Source organism: Cervus elaphus, chromosome X (genome assembly GCF_910594005.1).
Source record: "Cervus elaphus chromosome X, mCerEla1.1, whole genome shotgun sequence".
NCBI classification, from domain to species: Eukaryota; Metazoa; Chordata; class Mammalia; order Artiodactyla; family Cervidae; genus Cervus; species Cervus elaphus.
In genome coordinates, this window is record NC_057848.1 from 31,978,380 (window position 1) to 31,996,877 (window position 18,498).

At 35.4% G+C, this 18,498-nt stretch overlaps 1 protein-coding gene across 5 annotated transcripts in view; it reads left to right on the top strand.

The window, feature by feature from the left end:
• The window catches only part of COL4A5 (collagen type IV alpha 5 chain), a 236,308-nt gene that overhangs the window by 98,199 nt on the left and 119,611 nt on the right, over positions 1–18,498 (top strand). For all 5 annotated transcript variants that reach the window (XM_043896509.1, XM_043896511.1, XM_043896512.1 and 2 more), the window contains exon 2: positions 13,872–13,931. In XM_043896509.1, the coding sequence (XP_043752444.1) occupies positions 13,872–13,931 (60 nt within the window). The remainder of the gene's footprint in view (positions 1–13,871; positions 13,932–18,498) is intronic.

The window sequence follows — 18,498 nt, forward strand, 5'->3', positions numbered from 1 at the left end:
ATTTTCTCTGTTATTCATTTATAATTTCATTCCATTGTCATGGAAAAACATACTTTGATTTCAGTTCTTTTACTTTTATTATAAAAAGTTGATTTTATAAGACTTAGCATATAAGCTATCCTGGAGAATGTCCTATTCATTCTTTTTTTATTTTTACTTTACAACATTGTATTGGTTTTGCCATACATTGACTTGAATCTGCCATGGATGTACATGTGTTCCCCATCCTGAACCCCTCTCCCACCTCCCTCCTCATCCCATCCCTCTGGGTCATCCCAGTGCACCTGTATCATGCATCGAACCTGGACTGGCGATTCATTTCACATATGATAATTTACATGTTTCAATGCCATTCTCCCATATCATCCCACCCTCGCCCTCAGAATGTGCATTATACTCTTCTCAGGTAGAGGGTTGAATAGATGTCTGTTAGGTCTAGCTGATTTATGTTGTTGTTCAAGTCCTCTATTTCCTTGTTGATTTTCTGCCTTGCTATTTTATCCATTATTGAAGACAATCCAGCTATTGTTGAATTGTCTGTTTCTAACTTGTCAGTTTTTGTTTCTTGTATTTTGGGGTTCTTTTGCTAGGTGCATCTATGTTTCTACTTGTAATGTCTTTCTGATATGTTGACTCTTTTATCATTATAAAATGTCCTTTTTTATCTCTAGTAATGTTTTTTGTTTTATTATATATTTTGTCTGTTAGTATATCCACTACAGCTTTGTTATGGTTGCTATCTTAGTTTGTGCTGTATGATAAAAGACCACAAACTGTGCTGTGCTTACTCACTCAGTTATGTCTGACTTTGTGACCCCGTGGACTGTAGCCTGCCAAGCTCCTCTGTCCATGGGATTTCTCCAGGCAAGAATGCTGGAGTGGGTTGCCATTACTTTCTCCAGGGAATCTTCCCAACCCAGGGATCAAACCCACATCTTCTGCATTGGCAGGTGGACTCTTTACCATCTGAGTCACCAGGGAAGCCCAAGAATGGAGTGGGTAGCCTATCCCTTCTCCAGGGGAACTTCCCAACCCAGGAATCGAACCTGGGTCTCCAGCATTACAGGCAGATTCTTTATTAGCTGAGCTACCCAGGAAATTGAGCTACCACAAATTAGGTGGCTTATAAACAGCAGGAATATATTTCTCACATTTCTGGAGGATGGGATTTCCATATTAAGCTGCCAGCATAGTCATGTTCTGGAGAGAGCCCATGTTGCAAACTGCTGACTTCTTATATCCTCACATAACAGAAAGAGGGTTGGGTGCCCTTTGGCTTCTTCTTATAAGGAAACTAATCCTACTCATGAGGACCATACCCTCATGATCTAAGTATCTCCAGAAAGCCTCACCTCTAAATATCATAACATTGGAATTGGCATCTCAACATGAATTTGTAGGGATAGGGAACAAATATTTAGTCCATTTCTGGGAACAAATATTCAGTCCATTTCTGTTGCTGTTTGGGTGATTGTATTATTTCCATTGTTTTATGTTCAGTCTTTTTGTATGTTTTGATCTAATGTGTTCTCCATAGACATCATTGGATCTTGCTTTTTTATATAGTCTGAAAATCTCTGAATTTTGATTGGCTTGTTTAATCCATTCACATTCAATGTTATTATTGATATGATTGGATTTTGTCTGCCATTTTACTTTTTGTTTTCTGTATTTCTCATCCATGTTGCTGTTTTCTTTTTCCTCTATTCCTCTTTTATTACCTTCTTTTCTGAGTGGATATTTTCTAGTTAAATACAAAATTTTCTTTAATGTTTTTCTTCACTGCTTTTTTTAAAGTTTTCTTTATGGTTGCTCTAGGGCTTATCATGGGTATCATAACCTATCATAATCTACTTAAAATATAGCAACTGAATTCCAGTAAAATATAGAAATATTACTTCTATGGTGCTTTATTCTCTTTTCCTCCTCCTATTATTATGCATATTACATCTTTGTATGTTAGAAACTTAAAAATAAAATATTTTAATTGAAATTAGAATGTTGTATAACTTTATGTCTTTAAAGAAACTGAGAAAAGCAAGGAAAGGAAGGCTATGTAGTTTGTTATACTGAACTTCTTATTTAACTTTTCTGGGTTTTTTGTTCATTTGAATTCACATTATTATCTGTTATAAATTATTTCAATACTTTGCTCTCACAGCCTCCTTAGTTATATTATTGTCAAATATGTTACCTTTCTATATGTTATAGGCCCAACCCATTATACCACATGTTTTATGTAATTGCTTTTTAAGTCAGTTAAGAGAAGAAAGATATAGAAATATGTGTTTTTACTGCCTTTTACAGTTATATGTGCTGTGCTGTGCTCAGTTGCTTAGTCATGCCCAGCTCTTTGCGACCCCATGGACTGTGGTCCATCAGGCCCTTCTGTCCATGGAATTTTCCAGGCAAGAACACTGGAGTGGGTTGACATTCCTGTCTCCAGGTGATCTTCCCAACCCAGGGGGGATTGAACCCACATCCCCTGCATTTCAGGTGGATTCTTTACCACTGAACCATGTGGGGAGCCCTTACAATTATATAGTTGTGTATAACAACATTCCTTTTCTTTTTTCCTGTGGCTTCAAATTACTGTCTGGATTCACTTTTTTTCAGCATGAACAATTTCCTATTATAGTTTTTGTAGAGCATGTCTGATTGCAATAAAATCTGTTTGCTTTTGTTTATCTGGGAATGTCTTTGTTTCACCTTTGTGTTCCAAAGATAGCTTTGCTGGATATAAGATTCTTGGTTAATAGTTTTCGTCTTTGACTACTTTTATATGCCATCTACTGTCTTCGGGTATCTGTTGTTTCGGAGACAATATTTGTTAATCTTTCTGGAATTCAATGCTAGAGAATGCCATTTTTCTCTTGCTGCTTTCAAGACTTTTTCATTGTCCTTGTTTTTGAATATTTTTACCATGATATTATGTATGTAGTTCATTTTTAGCCATTATTTCTTCTATTTTTTTTCTTGGCTGTGTTGGGTGTTTGTTGCTGTGCACAGGCTTTTCTCTAGTCGTGGCAAGCAAGGGCTACTCTTTAAATTGCCATGTGCAGACATCTCATTGTGGTGGCTTTTTTGTGGCAAAGCATGGGCTCTAGAGCATGAGGGTTTCAGTTGTTGTGGCACACGGGCTCTGTAGTTGTGGCTAGTGGTCTTAGTTGCCCTGTGGCATGTGGGATCTTCCTGGACTGGGAATTGAACCTGTGTCCCTTGCATTGACAGGTGGACTCTTAACCATTGGACCACTAGGGAAGTCCTCTTCTATTATTTTTTCCTCCTACTTTTTCTGTCTCCTCTTTCTGTTACTCTCATTACATATAAGATGGTGCCCTCGATGATGCCCTATACTTCTCTGAGGTTCTGTTTATTTTTCTTCCTCGTTTTCCTTCCTGTTGTTCAGGTTGCATGATTGTTATCTATCTATTTTAAAGTTCATTGATTGTTTCTTCTACCAGTTCAAATATACTGTTGAGCCCTTCTAATGAATTTTTCTTTTTAGTTTTCTTTTATTTTTCAATTCCAGAATTCCATTTGTTCTTTTAAGTATGTTTCTTTATTGATGTTATCTATTAGTTGAGATATTATCATTATACTTTACTTCTTTAAACATTGTTTCCTTTAATTCTTTGAACATATTTGTATAATGGGTGCTTTGAAATTTTTGTGCACTAATTTCATCATCTCAGCCCTGTGATAAGAAGTTCTATTGCTTGTTTTTTTCCCCTTTTGTATGGGATACTTTCTTGTTTCTTTATGTGCCTTACTGTCTTTTGTTGAAATGTGGACATTTTAGGTAATGTATTTTAGCCAGTCTTATTATTGATTCTCCTCCTTTCCAGGGCTTGTCCATTTTTTCGACGAGTTTGCTAGACTATTTGATTGAGGTCTCTTTTTCCCCACATGGTACAGCATCTGATGTCACTACCCAAAGGTTGTAGCATTAGACATGTTCACAGTCACCTTGATATTACTGTGTATTTATCAGGGTTCTCTTTGATGGTTTTTTTTTCCCTGCTCTTTATCTTAAGGTGATTTCTTTTGTTGGTATCTTACCCAGCTATAAACCTTCACTGATTACTTACTGGTAGCTGTATTGTTTTTGACAGTGTCTTTGGGCATGCATTGCTCCAGGTCCTGAGTTAATTTTCTCCAGTTAACTTTGGGCCTGTTTCAGAAGTTAATCTTTGAAGCCAAATCTCTGAGACTTGTTCTAGTCTCAGGGATTCTCTTCTTATTTTTCTCTTTGTCCAGTTATCTTTGGTAAATTGTAGCTGATCTGTGGTTTGACTTGTTCGCATGAAGCTAACTGCTTCTTCTTAATTGCTTGCCACCAAAATTTCTGTTGTTTTTGAGAGTGCCCTTTGGTTTAAATTTCCCCACATTTGTTCCAGGTAATGTCAGTTCCCTCAGGGAGACTTTCAGAGATCTTTGTTTTTATGGTCTCCCTACCTGTCAACTCTTTCTGACTGTGGCTCAGATCATGAACTCCTTATTGTCAAATTCAGACTTAAATTGAAGAAAGTAGGGAAAACCACTAGACCATTCAGGTATGACCTAAATCAAATCCCTTATGACTATACAGTGGAAGTGAGAAATAGATTTAAGGGACTAGATCTGATAGACAGAGTGCCTGATGAACTATGCACAGAGGTTCATGACATTATACAGGAGACAGGGATCAAGACCATCCCCATGGAAAAGAAATGCAAAAAGGCAAAATGGTTGTTTGAGGAGGCCTTACAAATAGCTGTGAAAAGAAGAGAAGTTATAAGCAAAGGAGAAAAGGAAAGATATTCCTATTTGAATGCAGAATTCCAAAGAATAGCAAGGAGAGATAAGAAAGCCTTCCTTAGCAATCAGGGCAAACAAATAGAGAAAAACAACAGAATGGGAAAGACTAAAGATCTCTTCAAGAAAGTTAGAGATACCAAGGGAACATTTCACGCAAAGATGGGTTCGATAAAGAACAGAAATGGAATGGACCTGTCAGAAGCAGAAGATATTAAGAAGAGGTGGCAAGAATACACAGAAGAACTGTACAAAAAAGATCTTCACAACCCAGATAATCATGATGGTGTGATCACTCACCTAGAGCCAGACATCTTGGAATGTGAAGTCAAGTGGGCCTTAGAAAGCATCACTACCAACAAAGCTAGTGGAGGTGATGGAATTCCAGTTGAGCTGTTTCAAATCCTAAAAGATGATGCTGTAAAAGTGCTGCACTCAATATGCCAGCAAATTTGGAAAACTCAGCAGTGGCCACAGGACTGGAAAAGGTCCGTTTTCACCGCAATCCCTAAGAAAGGCAATGCCAAAGAATGCTCAAACTACCGCACAATTGCACTCATCTCACACGCTAGAAAAGTAATGCTCAGAATTCTTCAAGCCAGGCTTCAGCAATACAACTGTGAACTTCCAGATGTTCAAGCTGGTTTTAGAAAAGGCAGAGGAACCAGAGATCAAATTCCCAACATCTGCTGAATCATTGAAAAAGCAAGAGAGTTCCAGAAAAACATCTATTTCTGCTTTATTGACTATGCCAAAGCCTTTGACTGTGTGGATCACAATAAACTGTGGAAAATTCTGAAAGAGATGGGAATACCAGACCACCTGACCTGCCTCTTGAGAAACCTGTGTGCAGGTCAGGAAGCAACAGTTAGAACTGGACATGGAACAACCAACTGGTTCCAAATAGGAAAAGGAGTACGTCAAGACTGTATATTGTCACCGTGCTTATTTAACTTATATGCAGAGTACATCATGAGAAACTCTGGGCTGGAAGAAGCACAAGCTGGAATCAAAATTGCCAGGAGAAATATCAATAACCTCAGATATGCAGATGACACCACCCTTAAGGCAGAAAGTGAAGAGGAGCCTCTTGATGAAAGTGAAAGAGGAGAGTGAAAAAGTTGGCTTAAAGCTCAACATTCAGAAAACTAAGATCATGGCATCGGGTCCCATCACCTCATGGGAAATAGATGGGGAGACAGTGGAAACAGGGTCAGACTTTATTTTTGGGGGCTTGAAGATCACTGCAGATGGTGATTGCAGCCATGAAATTAAAAGACGCTTACTCCTTGGAAGGAAAGTTATGACCAACCTAGATAGCATACTAAAAAGCAGAGACATTACTTTGCCAACAAAGGGCATCTGTGGTTTTTCCAGTGGTCATGTAGGGATGTGAGAGTTGGACTGTGAAGAAAGCTGAGCACTGAAGAATTGATGCTTTTGAACTGTGGTGTTGGAGAAGATTGTTGAGAGTCCCTTGGACTGCAAGGAGATCCAACCAGTCCATCCTAAAGGTCCTGGGTGTTCATTGAAAGGACTGATGCTGAAGCTGAAACTCCAGTACTTTGGCCACCTGATGTGAAGAGCTCATTGGAAAAGACCCTGATGCTGGGAAGGGTTGGGGTCAGGAGGAGAAGGGGATGACAGAAGATGAGATGGCTGGTTGGCATCACTGACTCGAAGGACATGAGTTTGAGTAAACTCCAGGAGTTGGTGATGGACAGGGAGGCCTGGTGTGCTGCTTCATGGGGTCGCAAAGAGTCAGACACGACTAAGCGACTGAACTGAACTACCTGTCAACTGACTCATCCACACAAAATCTCTGTGACTGCTCCAGAACTGATGGCAGAAGCAGTGACCCTCTTTTTTTTAGTGACACCCTGCAATGTGAACAGGGCACTGAGAAGGACAGTAACATCTGGTCTCCTCAGCTTGATTACACTAGCATCAGCCTTTGTTCTGTGAGTGACTGAGTCCAGTACTCTTAGCCTGCCATGCCAGAGGTTAGATCTTTTATCTTATGAGTTGAGACTGTGTGAAAGACAAGAATCACAGAACTCTCAACTGTCCTTGCTTGGAGTAGAGCTTCTGTAGTTTGGAACTGGGCATTACTGTAATGCTCAGCTGGGTGATGGAGGGAGAAGGAGCTCTGCATTCAAGTCTGCTTCCCACCTTGTGTGGAGCTTTTGTCAAACTCAGCAGGGCAGGAGGAGAGGAAAGGAGTGAGTCGTGGCTAAAATGCCATACATTCTTTCTATTCACACTGAAATTTAGTAAATTTTTTTGAATAAGCGTTTCTTCATTTGCTGTAGGTTTTTCAGACAATATCCAGAATTTTTTTTCCCCTGAGTTTCATCATTTGTTGCTGTTTCCTTAGGGCGATGATTCATAGAATTCCTCAAGCTCTCATTTACAAAGTCGTCTCTCTCATGGCATGGCACTGAGTTTTTGAATAGTCCATCTTAGTTTTTTTCTATAATGTACCATATTCCAGATATGTCTGATTATTTCATCACAGTGTGCCATTGTATTGTCTTTTCTAAGATAGCACTTTCTGTTTCTGTCTTTCTCTTTTGTCTTCTTTTGGATTTTAGTATTGTCCTTTCTCTAATAATTTGGAAAACTTGGCTTCTTTTAATGTTTATCCTAGAAATTAGAATTCTATGCTTATCATACCAAAGTCTAAAGTAATCAATGTCCATATTTGTTTTTTACAGTTACAAGGACATTAGGCTCTTTAACTTCACTCATCCTCTCCTGACTTATATTGTTTTATCACTGTTTTTCTGTTAGTACTGTATTTTTGAGCACTGCATCTATTTTTATAATTTTGTTTTATAATTAGTATTTTTTAAAATTCAACCACAAGTGTATTACTTCTTCTCTTATTTCCATTTTGTATGTTAAAGCTTCCATCTCATTTGTATTTCCTTTCTTACACAGGAGAAGATATTCAAAAGGTTTAAATTTCCTTTTGTGAGGTCCTGCTAGGGGCATTCTTTCTCAGTTTCTGTTTGTCTAGAAATGCTTGTATTTTTATCTTGTTCTTGAAAGATATTTTCACTGGGTATAAACTATGGGTTGACAGTTTTCTTTTTGCATATTAAAGATGAAATTTCATGGTATTCTGTCTTCTGTTGAATGTCTGAGAACTTATCTGTAAATTAAATGTCACCTTTTTGAAGGCAGTTTATCTTGAAGCATCTTTATTGATGCTTTTAAGAGCTTTTTTGTTTTTTTGGCTTTATATTCTGAAGTAACCCTACTTTGCATCTAGTTTGGAGTTTGGTTTTTCTTCCATTGGATCTGCTAGACTTCTAGACTCACAGATGTCTTTATTTAGTTCTTAAAAACTTTCCACGATTATCTCTACTATTGGCTCTGCTTGTTTCCCTCTTTCACCTCTTCTTTCTATAACCCAAATTACCTGTTTGCTATACTACCTCACTCTTTCTTCCATGTCTCTTAACTATTCTTTTACATTTCCCATATGTTTCATCTCCATGTTACATTATAGATCATTCCTTTTCACTTTAATTGTTTTAACTTTACTAAGTTTATCTTCAGCTGTTATCTAGTCTGCTGTGAAGCTCATTCATTGAGTTTTAAATATCATAGTTTTTACTTTTAGAATTTATATTTCAGTTTAGCCGTTACCTTTTTTACATGATTTCCTGGTCCTTTTATTGTTTTAAAGTTAAAAATCTTTCATCATGGTAAAAATAGTCACTATGTATTTTGTTTCTAATAATTCTAATATTTGAAATCTTTGCTGAGTAGTTTCTGCTATGACATGTTTCTCCTGATTTTTGCTTACGGTATTTTGCCTCCTTGTATGCTTAGTGATTTTTGAATGTGAGCACTTATTTTCCTCTCAAAAAGGATTTTTTTTAATTCTCTGAAGTTTAATATGAACATATGCTCTTCTATCGGCTTCCCAGGTGGCACAGTGGTGAAGAATCTGCCTGCCAATGCAGGAGACGTGGCCTCTCTTGAGTCAGGAAGATGCTTGAGGAGGAAATGCAACCCACTCAAGTGTTTTTGCGAAGAATCCCATGGACAGAGGAGCCTGGCAGGCTACAGTTCATGGTCCATAGGGTAGCAAAGAGTTGGACACTGCTAAGCATACACACATGCTCTTCTGCATAGGATTTATATGCATTTCTGTCCAGACTCTAGCAGGTTGAAGCAGTTTGAGTCCACTCTAAAAAAATTTACAATTTGAAGTTAGTGGGCCACCCAGCTAAATGCTAACTTGAATTGCAAATCTGTACAATGGCCAGCTTGTGGTTATAGATTTTCAAGGATCTTTTCCCCTTGTTCTTCTTTGTTGAGATCCAAAGTATCTTTTTCTTAAAATTCTCTGGGGTTATTTTGTATATGGTTCTCCCTTACACTAAAAACAAGAATCTCAAATTCTCCAAGTCTGGTAAATGCCCTTGGGGCAAAAGTAGTTTCTATGGTCAGTTTATTGGAGTTTTTTCCCCTTAGATTTTGGCCTGATAAATCCTATTGTGCTTCTCTTTGAGGTTTTTAAGATATTTTTACATTCTTTTCAAGCATAAAAGTTTTTTTAAAACTGTCTTGATACCTAACTCCATTATTGGTATATTATTTCTCTGTGCCATTATTTTGTAGTATATATCTCAGAACATCTGAAGCAAAATCACCTAGAAATGTTTATTAGAATTTTAGGTTCTGATAGCCAACCTCAAGCTTACTGAAACAAAATCTTTAGGATAGGGTCCTAGTATCTGAATTTTTGTGAGGTTTTATAAATGATCCCAATGCATACAGAAGTTTGCTTTTATTTATACTTTTAAACTCATGTCTTATTTTTTTTTTTACTGTAGGAACCTGAAATCTAAATTTATTGTTTTTTTATACTTGCCCAGCATCAAGGTTAACAGCCCATTACTTTTACATCTATTTCATAATAGTGTTAGTCACTCAGTCGTGTCCAACTCTTTATGATCCCACAGACCATAAAAGTCACCAGGCTCCTCTCTATAGGATTCTCCAGCTAAGAATACTGGAGTGGGTTGCCATTCCCTTCTCCAGAGGATCTTCCCAACCCAGGGATTGAACCCGGGTCTCCTGCATTGCAGGCAGATTCTTTACCATTTGAGCTACAGGGAAGACCTATCTATCTCATATTCCAACTTTTATCATATAGTAAATGTGTGTGTGTCTGTGTATCTGTTTCTGGTGTTTGTATTTTGGGTAATTGAGCTGCCTATTCTTTGAGAAGTACCATACTGTTTTAATTATTGTATCTTCATAATATGTTTTATTATGTGATAATAAAAATTCTTTTTTACTTTTTATTATTTTCTCCCACACTAAAAAGTGTACAACATTGCTATAGTTGCACTGGTTTTCTTGCTTCAACAGTCTTCAGTGACTTGGTAGAATAGTTTTTCCACAGTTTTTGAAAGTATTTTTTTTAACTTAACTCCTATAGTACTTTTCCCCTATGGACTTAAGAAGTCCTTTAGACTGAGGTACTTAATATTGTTTTTTGTTCACAAAAATTTGTACTATAATTTTATTGCTTAGCATGGCCATTTTCCTCTAGATATATTTCTACTACATTTTAAAAAATTGGAGTGGAGCTACTTAAATTTTCTGCAGAGCCATTAGGAACACTCCCAAGCTCAAAGGAAGTCTCTTAAGTTTGATAACAATTATTGATTATACAACTCATTTTCACTTGGTAAATCTTACTGAATCACAGACTATAAAAGCTGGAAAATACCTAAAGATATTATATTGTCTATCTCTATGATTTTACCAAAGAGAAACCTGAACTCCAGGGTATAGGAATGACTTATCTGTAGTCACGTAGTGAATCAGTTCCTGAGGTAAAATCAGGATATATTTGTTGCATCTTGGAGCTTTTTCTCTTCCTGTTGTCTGCTATATCATTATTGCATTATATTAAGTATTCTTTTCATTTGCTTGGGCCTGATTTGTTTTGTTTTACTAGATTGGAAGTTCCTTAAAAGCAACACCCATTTATTTTTTGTACAACTCAGCCCTAATATTGTGCTTGGTTCTTATTAAGCATTTAATCAGTATTAGTAGATATTGATAAAAAATAAATTGTTCCATTAAACAGATGGCAAATTGAAGCTATTTCCTTGTGAGCATCACGGTTATAACTGTAAGAAAAGTGGCATCTAGTGGTTGGTTTGTGTATTACAGCTTCCTTTTGTTTCTTGAACTGAGTACTGGAGTCATTTTCATAACCTAGGTGGAATAAATAGAATATAAATTAAAATTTCAAATTTAATTCAAGCAGATTTTTCTGTAGCCACCAAATGTTTTAAGTAGTGACCTCTCTAAAGTATAACCACATGTTAAGTTACAAAGAAGTGCAAAATGATGAGATTATTAATTTTTAGAAAAACTTTGTATAAAATCACTTCCAAAATGGCATGCATGACTAAAGTTTTATTGTTTGTTTATCAATTATAAGTTGAAGGATATTGTTGGATATTGAAAAGTCAGAAATGCAATTATAAAGACAAGTTGCATACTATCTTCTCCATATTGATTAAATCGTATTAGGTTGTTGCTTTGAATTATTTTCAAGAACTTAGTTTGTATTTTAAAAAGGTAGAACTCCTTTAATTAAAAAAAAATTTTTAACTGTGCTATAGTTGATTTACAATATAAGTTTCAGGTGTACAACCTAGTGATTCACAATTTAAAAATTTATACTGCATTTTAGTTGTTAAAAAATATTGGCTATATTCCTTGTGTTGTTCAATATATACTAGTAGCTTATTTATTTGATACATAGTAGCTCATACTTATTAATCCCCATCTCTATGTCCCTTCTCCCCTCTTCTTTCCCTCCACTGGTAACTACTGATTTGTTTAATATATCTGAGTTTATTTCCTTTTTTGCTATATATACTAGTTCGTTTTACTTTTTGGATTCCACATATAAGTGAAAATGTTCAGTATTATGGGCTTCCCTGGTGGCTCAGATGGTAAAGAATCTTCCTGCAATTCGAGAGACCCAAGTTTGATCCCTGAGTCAGGAAGATCCCCTAGAAAAGGAAATGACAACCCACTCCAGCACTCTTGCCTGGGAAATTCCATGGATAGAGGAGCCTGGTGGGCTACAGTCCATGGGGTCACAGAGAGTAGGACACGACTGAGCAACTAACACACACACATGCAGTATTATAAATATATACATATATAATATATAACATACAGATAATACATAAAAAGATAGAACTGTTAATGAAAGATGACAATAGAATGTTATACCACCTTTTACTTACAGAACCAAAAATCTATACAAATATATTTATGTTTAAAATGCAGACATACACTTCAAAGTCAAAGATTAATTCTTAGATTTACAATCATTTTTTATTATCACTATCCTTTACTCCTCCATTAATGCATGTAATTGAAAGCTGTTAATATGCACAGTCTAATTCAGAGAATATAACCACTCTCATGAATCAATAAACTCTAAAATTTTTAAGTTTTACTTTGGAATCTAGAATTCATGTTTGCACAAAACACTACTAAATATCTTAAATTAACATCTGTTCCTGACACATTGTAATGTAATATTTATGTATGGGATTATCCTACCCATTAGAGAGCAGTGATATACTGTCTTTGTATCACTACCTGCATCTAACATAACCAAGTGGCTGGCACATAACAGGTGATCAATATGTATTTGTTGAATTAGTTATATATGTTGGAATGAGCTGTGCCTTATTCAGTATTAACACCTAACGTGTTTTCTGACTTCTTATAATGCTCAATTTATGTTTGATGAATAAGTAAGTCTGAATAAGTCTATTTAACCTGTAATGTAGTTGATACATAACACTAAAACCAGAGTGTATAACTTAATCACCTATGAATAATTATGGACATAAAACAGTTTCATTAGAAATGTCAAATGCACATCTTTTATTGAAACAGCTTTTTGCAATGTGAGTGAGAGATTTCCCCCAATATCAAGTCATTATTATTTGCTGTTATAATTAGGAAAAGGAGTTTTAGCATGAGAGTGGCTTCTAGTTGTGACTGAGTGTGTCAGGAGTTTTAGAAGGACAAGGTTAGTACTTTGATAAGAATTGGGGAAGGTACTATGGTAATGACTGGAGTAAAGGAAAGCATGGAATGTTGGGAAGGAGGCTACGGTACATTTTAAATCATAGCCTCCCAAGGCTGAACATTATAAACATTCATTTACATATTTATATCGTATAAAAATGTCTTTTATTTGATGGGGAGCATAACCCCTTATTTTACATGAATGGTGAACTATCTACATATGTTAAACTAATTACTATTTGTTTTTCTAAGCAGTTCAACTTCATGCAAGAGTAAAGGATAGTTCTAAATGGCAGACATCATCTGTTGTCTTCTTGTCCTATAGGTTCTTATTTTGGAGAAGGATATTTTTCTGGCTCCAGGACTTCAGTTCCTAGTATGAGTGAATGAATGTGTTAGTAGTGGCTGTTTAAGACACCTAAGCTCTGGGAACAGCATCTGAAGTAAAGCTTGGAGGTATTAGAGACTAAGCTACTAGTGATGAAAGAGTGGAAGCAAAGGAAAGAAATGTGGTAAAAGGTAGTATATATTTCATGCTCCCTGATTGCTAATGAATGCAGAAATCAAGGGACTTTAAGTGGCAGTCATCTTTGGCTAGTTGCCAAAGTCTTTGCTAACATAGATTGAGAGGTAATTTCTTACAAGCGATGTTAAGAGAAAAAAGGAGTTCCTTAGAGCTGAAAATTATATTAAAGGGAAGTTGTATGGATTTTTTTTTCATTTTTAAAAAGACTCTTTCACTTTATACTATTGTATTTTCTCATTTTAAAGAGTTCAAACAGAAATGTATACAATAAAAGATGGATGATTCCTCAGAGATAAACATTGTTTATAGTTTAGTATTTATCCATTTAGATATTTTTATGGTAGTTGCTTTAAAAGTTTGGATTGTTGAATTCATCTGAGCCATAAGTCAGAATCTGGTTTTTAGGTTCGTATTTAATGATTTTGCTCCCATTTCTTCTTCCTTATAGGCTTGCTATGGGTGTTCTCCAGGATCAAAGTGTGACTGTAGTGGTATAAAAGGAGAAAAGGTAAGATATGAATTGATCCTTCAAAAATTTAGAAAACCAATAAAATACTGATTTTAATTAAAAAAAATAGGACTTCCCAGCATATAATTAAAATGAACATAATAAAATAAATATATAAATAAATTAATTAAATATTAATTAATTAATATTAAGTAAAATGAATTTTACTATGCTGCTTATTTTAGATTACTACAAGGATTAGACTGTATCTCAGAAGTCAGCAAACACTTTCTGTAAAAAGCCAAATAGCAAATGTTTTAGGCTTTTTGAGCTATATAAGGTCTCTTTCACATGTTTTTCTCCTTTTTAAAAAATAGTCCTTTAATAATGTTAAAAAGATTTTTAGCTTTTAGACTATACAAAATGGGCTTCTGACTGCCTTTGGCCTGATAACTATAGTCATTCAATCTCTGATGAATCTTGTAATCACTGACTTAATAGGCAAAAGAAAGTAAAAAAACACTTAAGGAACAAAACATTTATCAGGCTACTAATCTATGCTAGACACCATACTAGGCAATTTCATGTATTTTTATCTACTCCATGTAAGTTAATGATTACTGCATCTTTACTTTCATCTTACTTTTCTCATAACAGCATCCTTACTGTATAGATATGATGATTACAAAGTATTAATGATGATTAAATAGCATAAACCTAGCCACTAGGAATCAGTGACTGACCCTGAAATTAGATGTGTTTAAAAAGGGATAGTGAAAAAAAAAAAAAAAAAAAGAAAAGGGATAGTGAACTGAAGCTTAAAAAGAATTGTACTGGAGGAAGGCGATCATACTCTAGTCTTCATTCTTTGGGACTCAATATTTTTTAATGAATCACTGAATGTTACTAATTATAAAAGAAAAAGTTCAGGACAGTATCTTGAGCATATTCCATTTAGGCATATAGAAGGTACGCTAGCATATTAAAGGTGTTTAAAAGTCCTGGAGTAAAGAAACCTATTTGTTTTGCAAAGCTATATTTCTAAGCTTTATTTAACCCACTTTCCTTCCAACAGAACACCTATTAATAATAATTGAAGAGTGTTATACAGAACCATTATTTGAGTAACATTAGTTTGAGGGGAGTAGTTTTATGGTAAAGGTAATTTCTGTAGTGGTAAAAAGACCAAGAGGGATTCATTTCTGACATTAGCGGAATGACTTTTATCAGATTAACTCTTCTTAAGAAGTGAACATTCTGGACAAAATACAACAACTATTTAGTAGTATAGGAGAGTGACCAAAGTAGGAAAACAGTAGAGCAAATTCTACCTCTTAAAGAAGGGAAGTATAGTGGGCATGTTTGCACTTATGTACCTTTTTATCCTGGGTGTACCTTTCAGTCTGCATGGCAACGGATGGTAAGATGGCAGACAGAAAACCACAGTCCTAGTGGCTTGAGAAGTCAAGGACAGAATTGAGGATGCCAGAATGGCTATAAAATGATGGGAGATATGCTGGAATGGAGAGAGTTACAGAATGGAGAGCCCAAATATCTGCTTGCAAATGTCACCCAAATACTTGATTGAACCTTGAACTTTATATGTATACAGGAAGATTCATTCAACCCAGCAGAAAGGAACCGCTTAAAGGCCGCAATAAGGCAACACAGATTTAACTGCTGTCCATTGAAAGGAAAATGGAGTTTTAAGTGTTAGTTCAGCCAAGTTAGCTATTTCCTAAAACAAATGTTCAGTACTTTTCAGACTATATAAAAGAATCCAGGATGTGTGTATGTATTAAGTACAATGTCCAGTATGCAATTAAAACTTACTAGACACTAACACAACAAGATCTGTGAAGTAACAAGTAAAAGTGACCCATAGTCAAGAAAACGACCAATAAATGAAAACTAACTCTGAAATGACACAGATGTTAGAATTTTTAGACAACTAATTACAAAGTATTGCTGATGATTAAATAGCATAAACCTAGCCACTATGAATCAGCAACTGACAGTGAAATTAAATGATTAAAAAGGGAGACTGATTTAAAGCAGACAGGATAAATATATTTGTTGGCTTAAAGGGAACTCTGCTAATAATAAGTGAACAGATAGAGAATCAGAGTACTGGAAATTGTGTTAAAAAAAAAAAGAAAAGAAAAATCTAGATTTGAAAAGCAAAATATGAGAAAGAACCATTTACCAGATGGGCTTTTAACAGCAGAATGAAGAAGACTGAAGAAAGGTGGACAAATAACTTGAGAAACACACATTACCTAACACCTAACCAACTAAGTAACTAAATGAAACAAAATATGAATAGCTATATATCTACTAAGGAAATTGAATTATCAAACCCTTCCCACACTCACATAAAAATTCTAGTCCAGAAGTTTTCACTGATGAATTATATGAAGCATTTATGTAAGAAACAATATCAGTCTTGCATAAACTCACACAGTGGAGGGATAAGGACTGATGTCCAACTAATTTTATGAAACAAAATAAGCCCTAAAACCAAACCAAAGACAAAAGTTAAAAATCATTAAACTATAGCTCATTAATAGAGCTGCAGAAATGAAGAACAAAATTTTAGCAAATCAGATCCAATGGCATATAAAGCAGATAATATGTTCTTACCAAGTAGGGTAGGGTTTATGCAAGTAATGCATGGTAGGTTTAATATTTGAAAATCAAAAATTATAATTCACCATGTTAAAAAACTAAATAAAAATTTTAAACATAAATAAGCCCACCATATAATTATCTCAATAGATACAAATAAAGCATTTACCAAAATTCATCATCAATTTCTGATAAAAATCTCAGCAAACTAGAAATAGAATGGATTTCCTTAATCTTAAGGAGCATCTACCAAACCCCTATAGCCAAAATTATATTCAGTGGAGAAAGACTACATCCCTTTCTTCTAAGATCAGGAACATGTCTGTTCTCGCTATTTCTATTCAACATTGCCAGTGCAGTAAGACTAGAAAAGGAAAAGCATCCATACTAGAATGGAAGAACAAAACTCTCTTTTTTTGTAGATGAACAATACTAAAATGCTCATAAACTTTGTGAGTGTAGAAAGATCAAAATAAACAAACCTGATAAGATCAATAAAGATCATTTATATGTATATATCGTAACAATGAAAATTTGGAAATAGGAGTTGTAAAATGCCTTTTGCAAGAGCACCAGAAATTTGAAATACATGGGAGCAAGTCAGACAAAAATATGTAAGTCCAGTGCACTGAAAACTACAAAAATATTGTTGAGAGAAATAAAAGAATACCTGAATTAACATAGATATATATCATGTTTAGGGATTAAAGTGCTCAACATTACTAAGATGCCAATTCTCTCCAAATTTATATACAGATTAATAGACCTTCTTACTTTTCTTGTAGAAATTAAGCTGATTCTAAAATTCAAGTGGGGCTTCCCTGGTGGCTCAGATGGTAAAGAATCTGCCTGCAATGTGGGAGACCTGGGTTAGATTCCTGGATGGGGAAGATCCCCTGAAGGAGGGCATGGCAACCCATTCCATTATTCTTGCTTGGGGAATCCCATGGACAGAGGAGCCTGGCGGGCTAGTCCATAAGGTTACAAAGAGTTGGACTTGGCTGAAGCTATTTAGTACGCACAAAATTCAGGTGTTGGGACTTCCTTGTGGTAGAGTGGTTTACTCAGGTTTGATCCCTGGTCAGGGAACTAAGTTCCCACATGGCTTTTTTTGGTGCAGAGCATGGGCTCTAAGGTGCACGGGCTTCCCAGGCTCTAAAGCACAGACTCAATAGTTGTGAGGCATGAGCTTAGTTGCTCCACAACATGTGGGATCTTTCTGGATCAGGGATCGAACCCATGTCTCCTGCATTGGCCGGTGGATTCTTTACTACTAAGCCACCAGGGAAGCCCAAGAATGTATTCTTTTCTGAAGATACTAAGAGAATGAAAAGACAGTCCACAGTCTAGGGAAAAATATTAATGAATTACCTATCTGATAAGAATCTTAAAACCAGAATATATAAAGAAATCTCAAAACTAAATAATAAACATCCCCAAGTAAAATTAAATTAAAAACAAGTTGGCAAAAGATTTGAAGACACTTCCCAAAAGAAGGTATATAGATGGTGGCAAGTAAACACATGAAGAGTTACTCAACATTATTAATTAGGGAAATGTATAATAAAACTATGAAGAGATACTACTATAAGCCTATAGAAATGTGTAAATATTAGAACATAACCATATCAAATACAAAGGTGTGGAGCAACTGAAATTATCACAGATTGCTGGTAGAGATATAGAATGATATAAATACTTTGGAAAATAGTTTGGCAGTTTCTTAAACAGGTTAACATAAACCTGTCATATGACCCCCTCTCTTCCTAGGCATTTATTTACCCATGAGAAATGAAAGCATGTGTCTATGCCATCCTTGTACATGATGTCATGGTAGCTCTATTTCTAATAGCCAGAAACAGGAATCAACTCAACTGCCTTTTAACATGTGATTGAATCTTAGCAAATTGTAGTTTAGCTGATCCTTGAACAACATGGATTTTAACTTCATGGGTCTACTTATATTCAGATTTATTTCAATAAATACATACTACAGTAG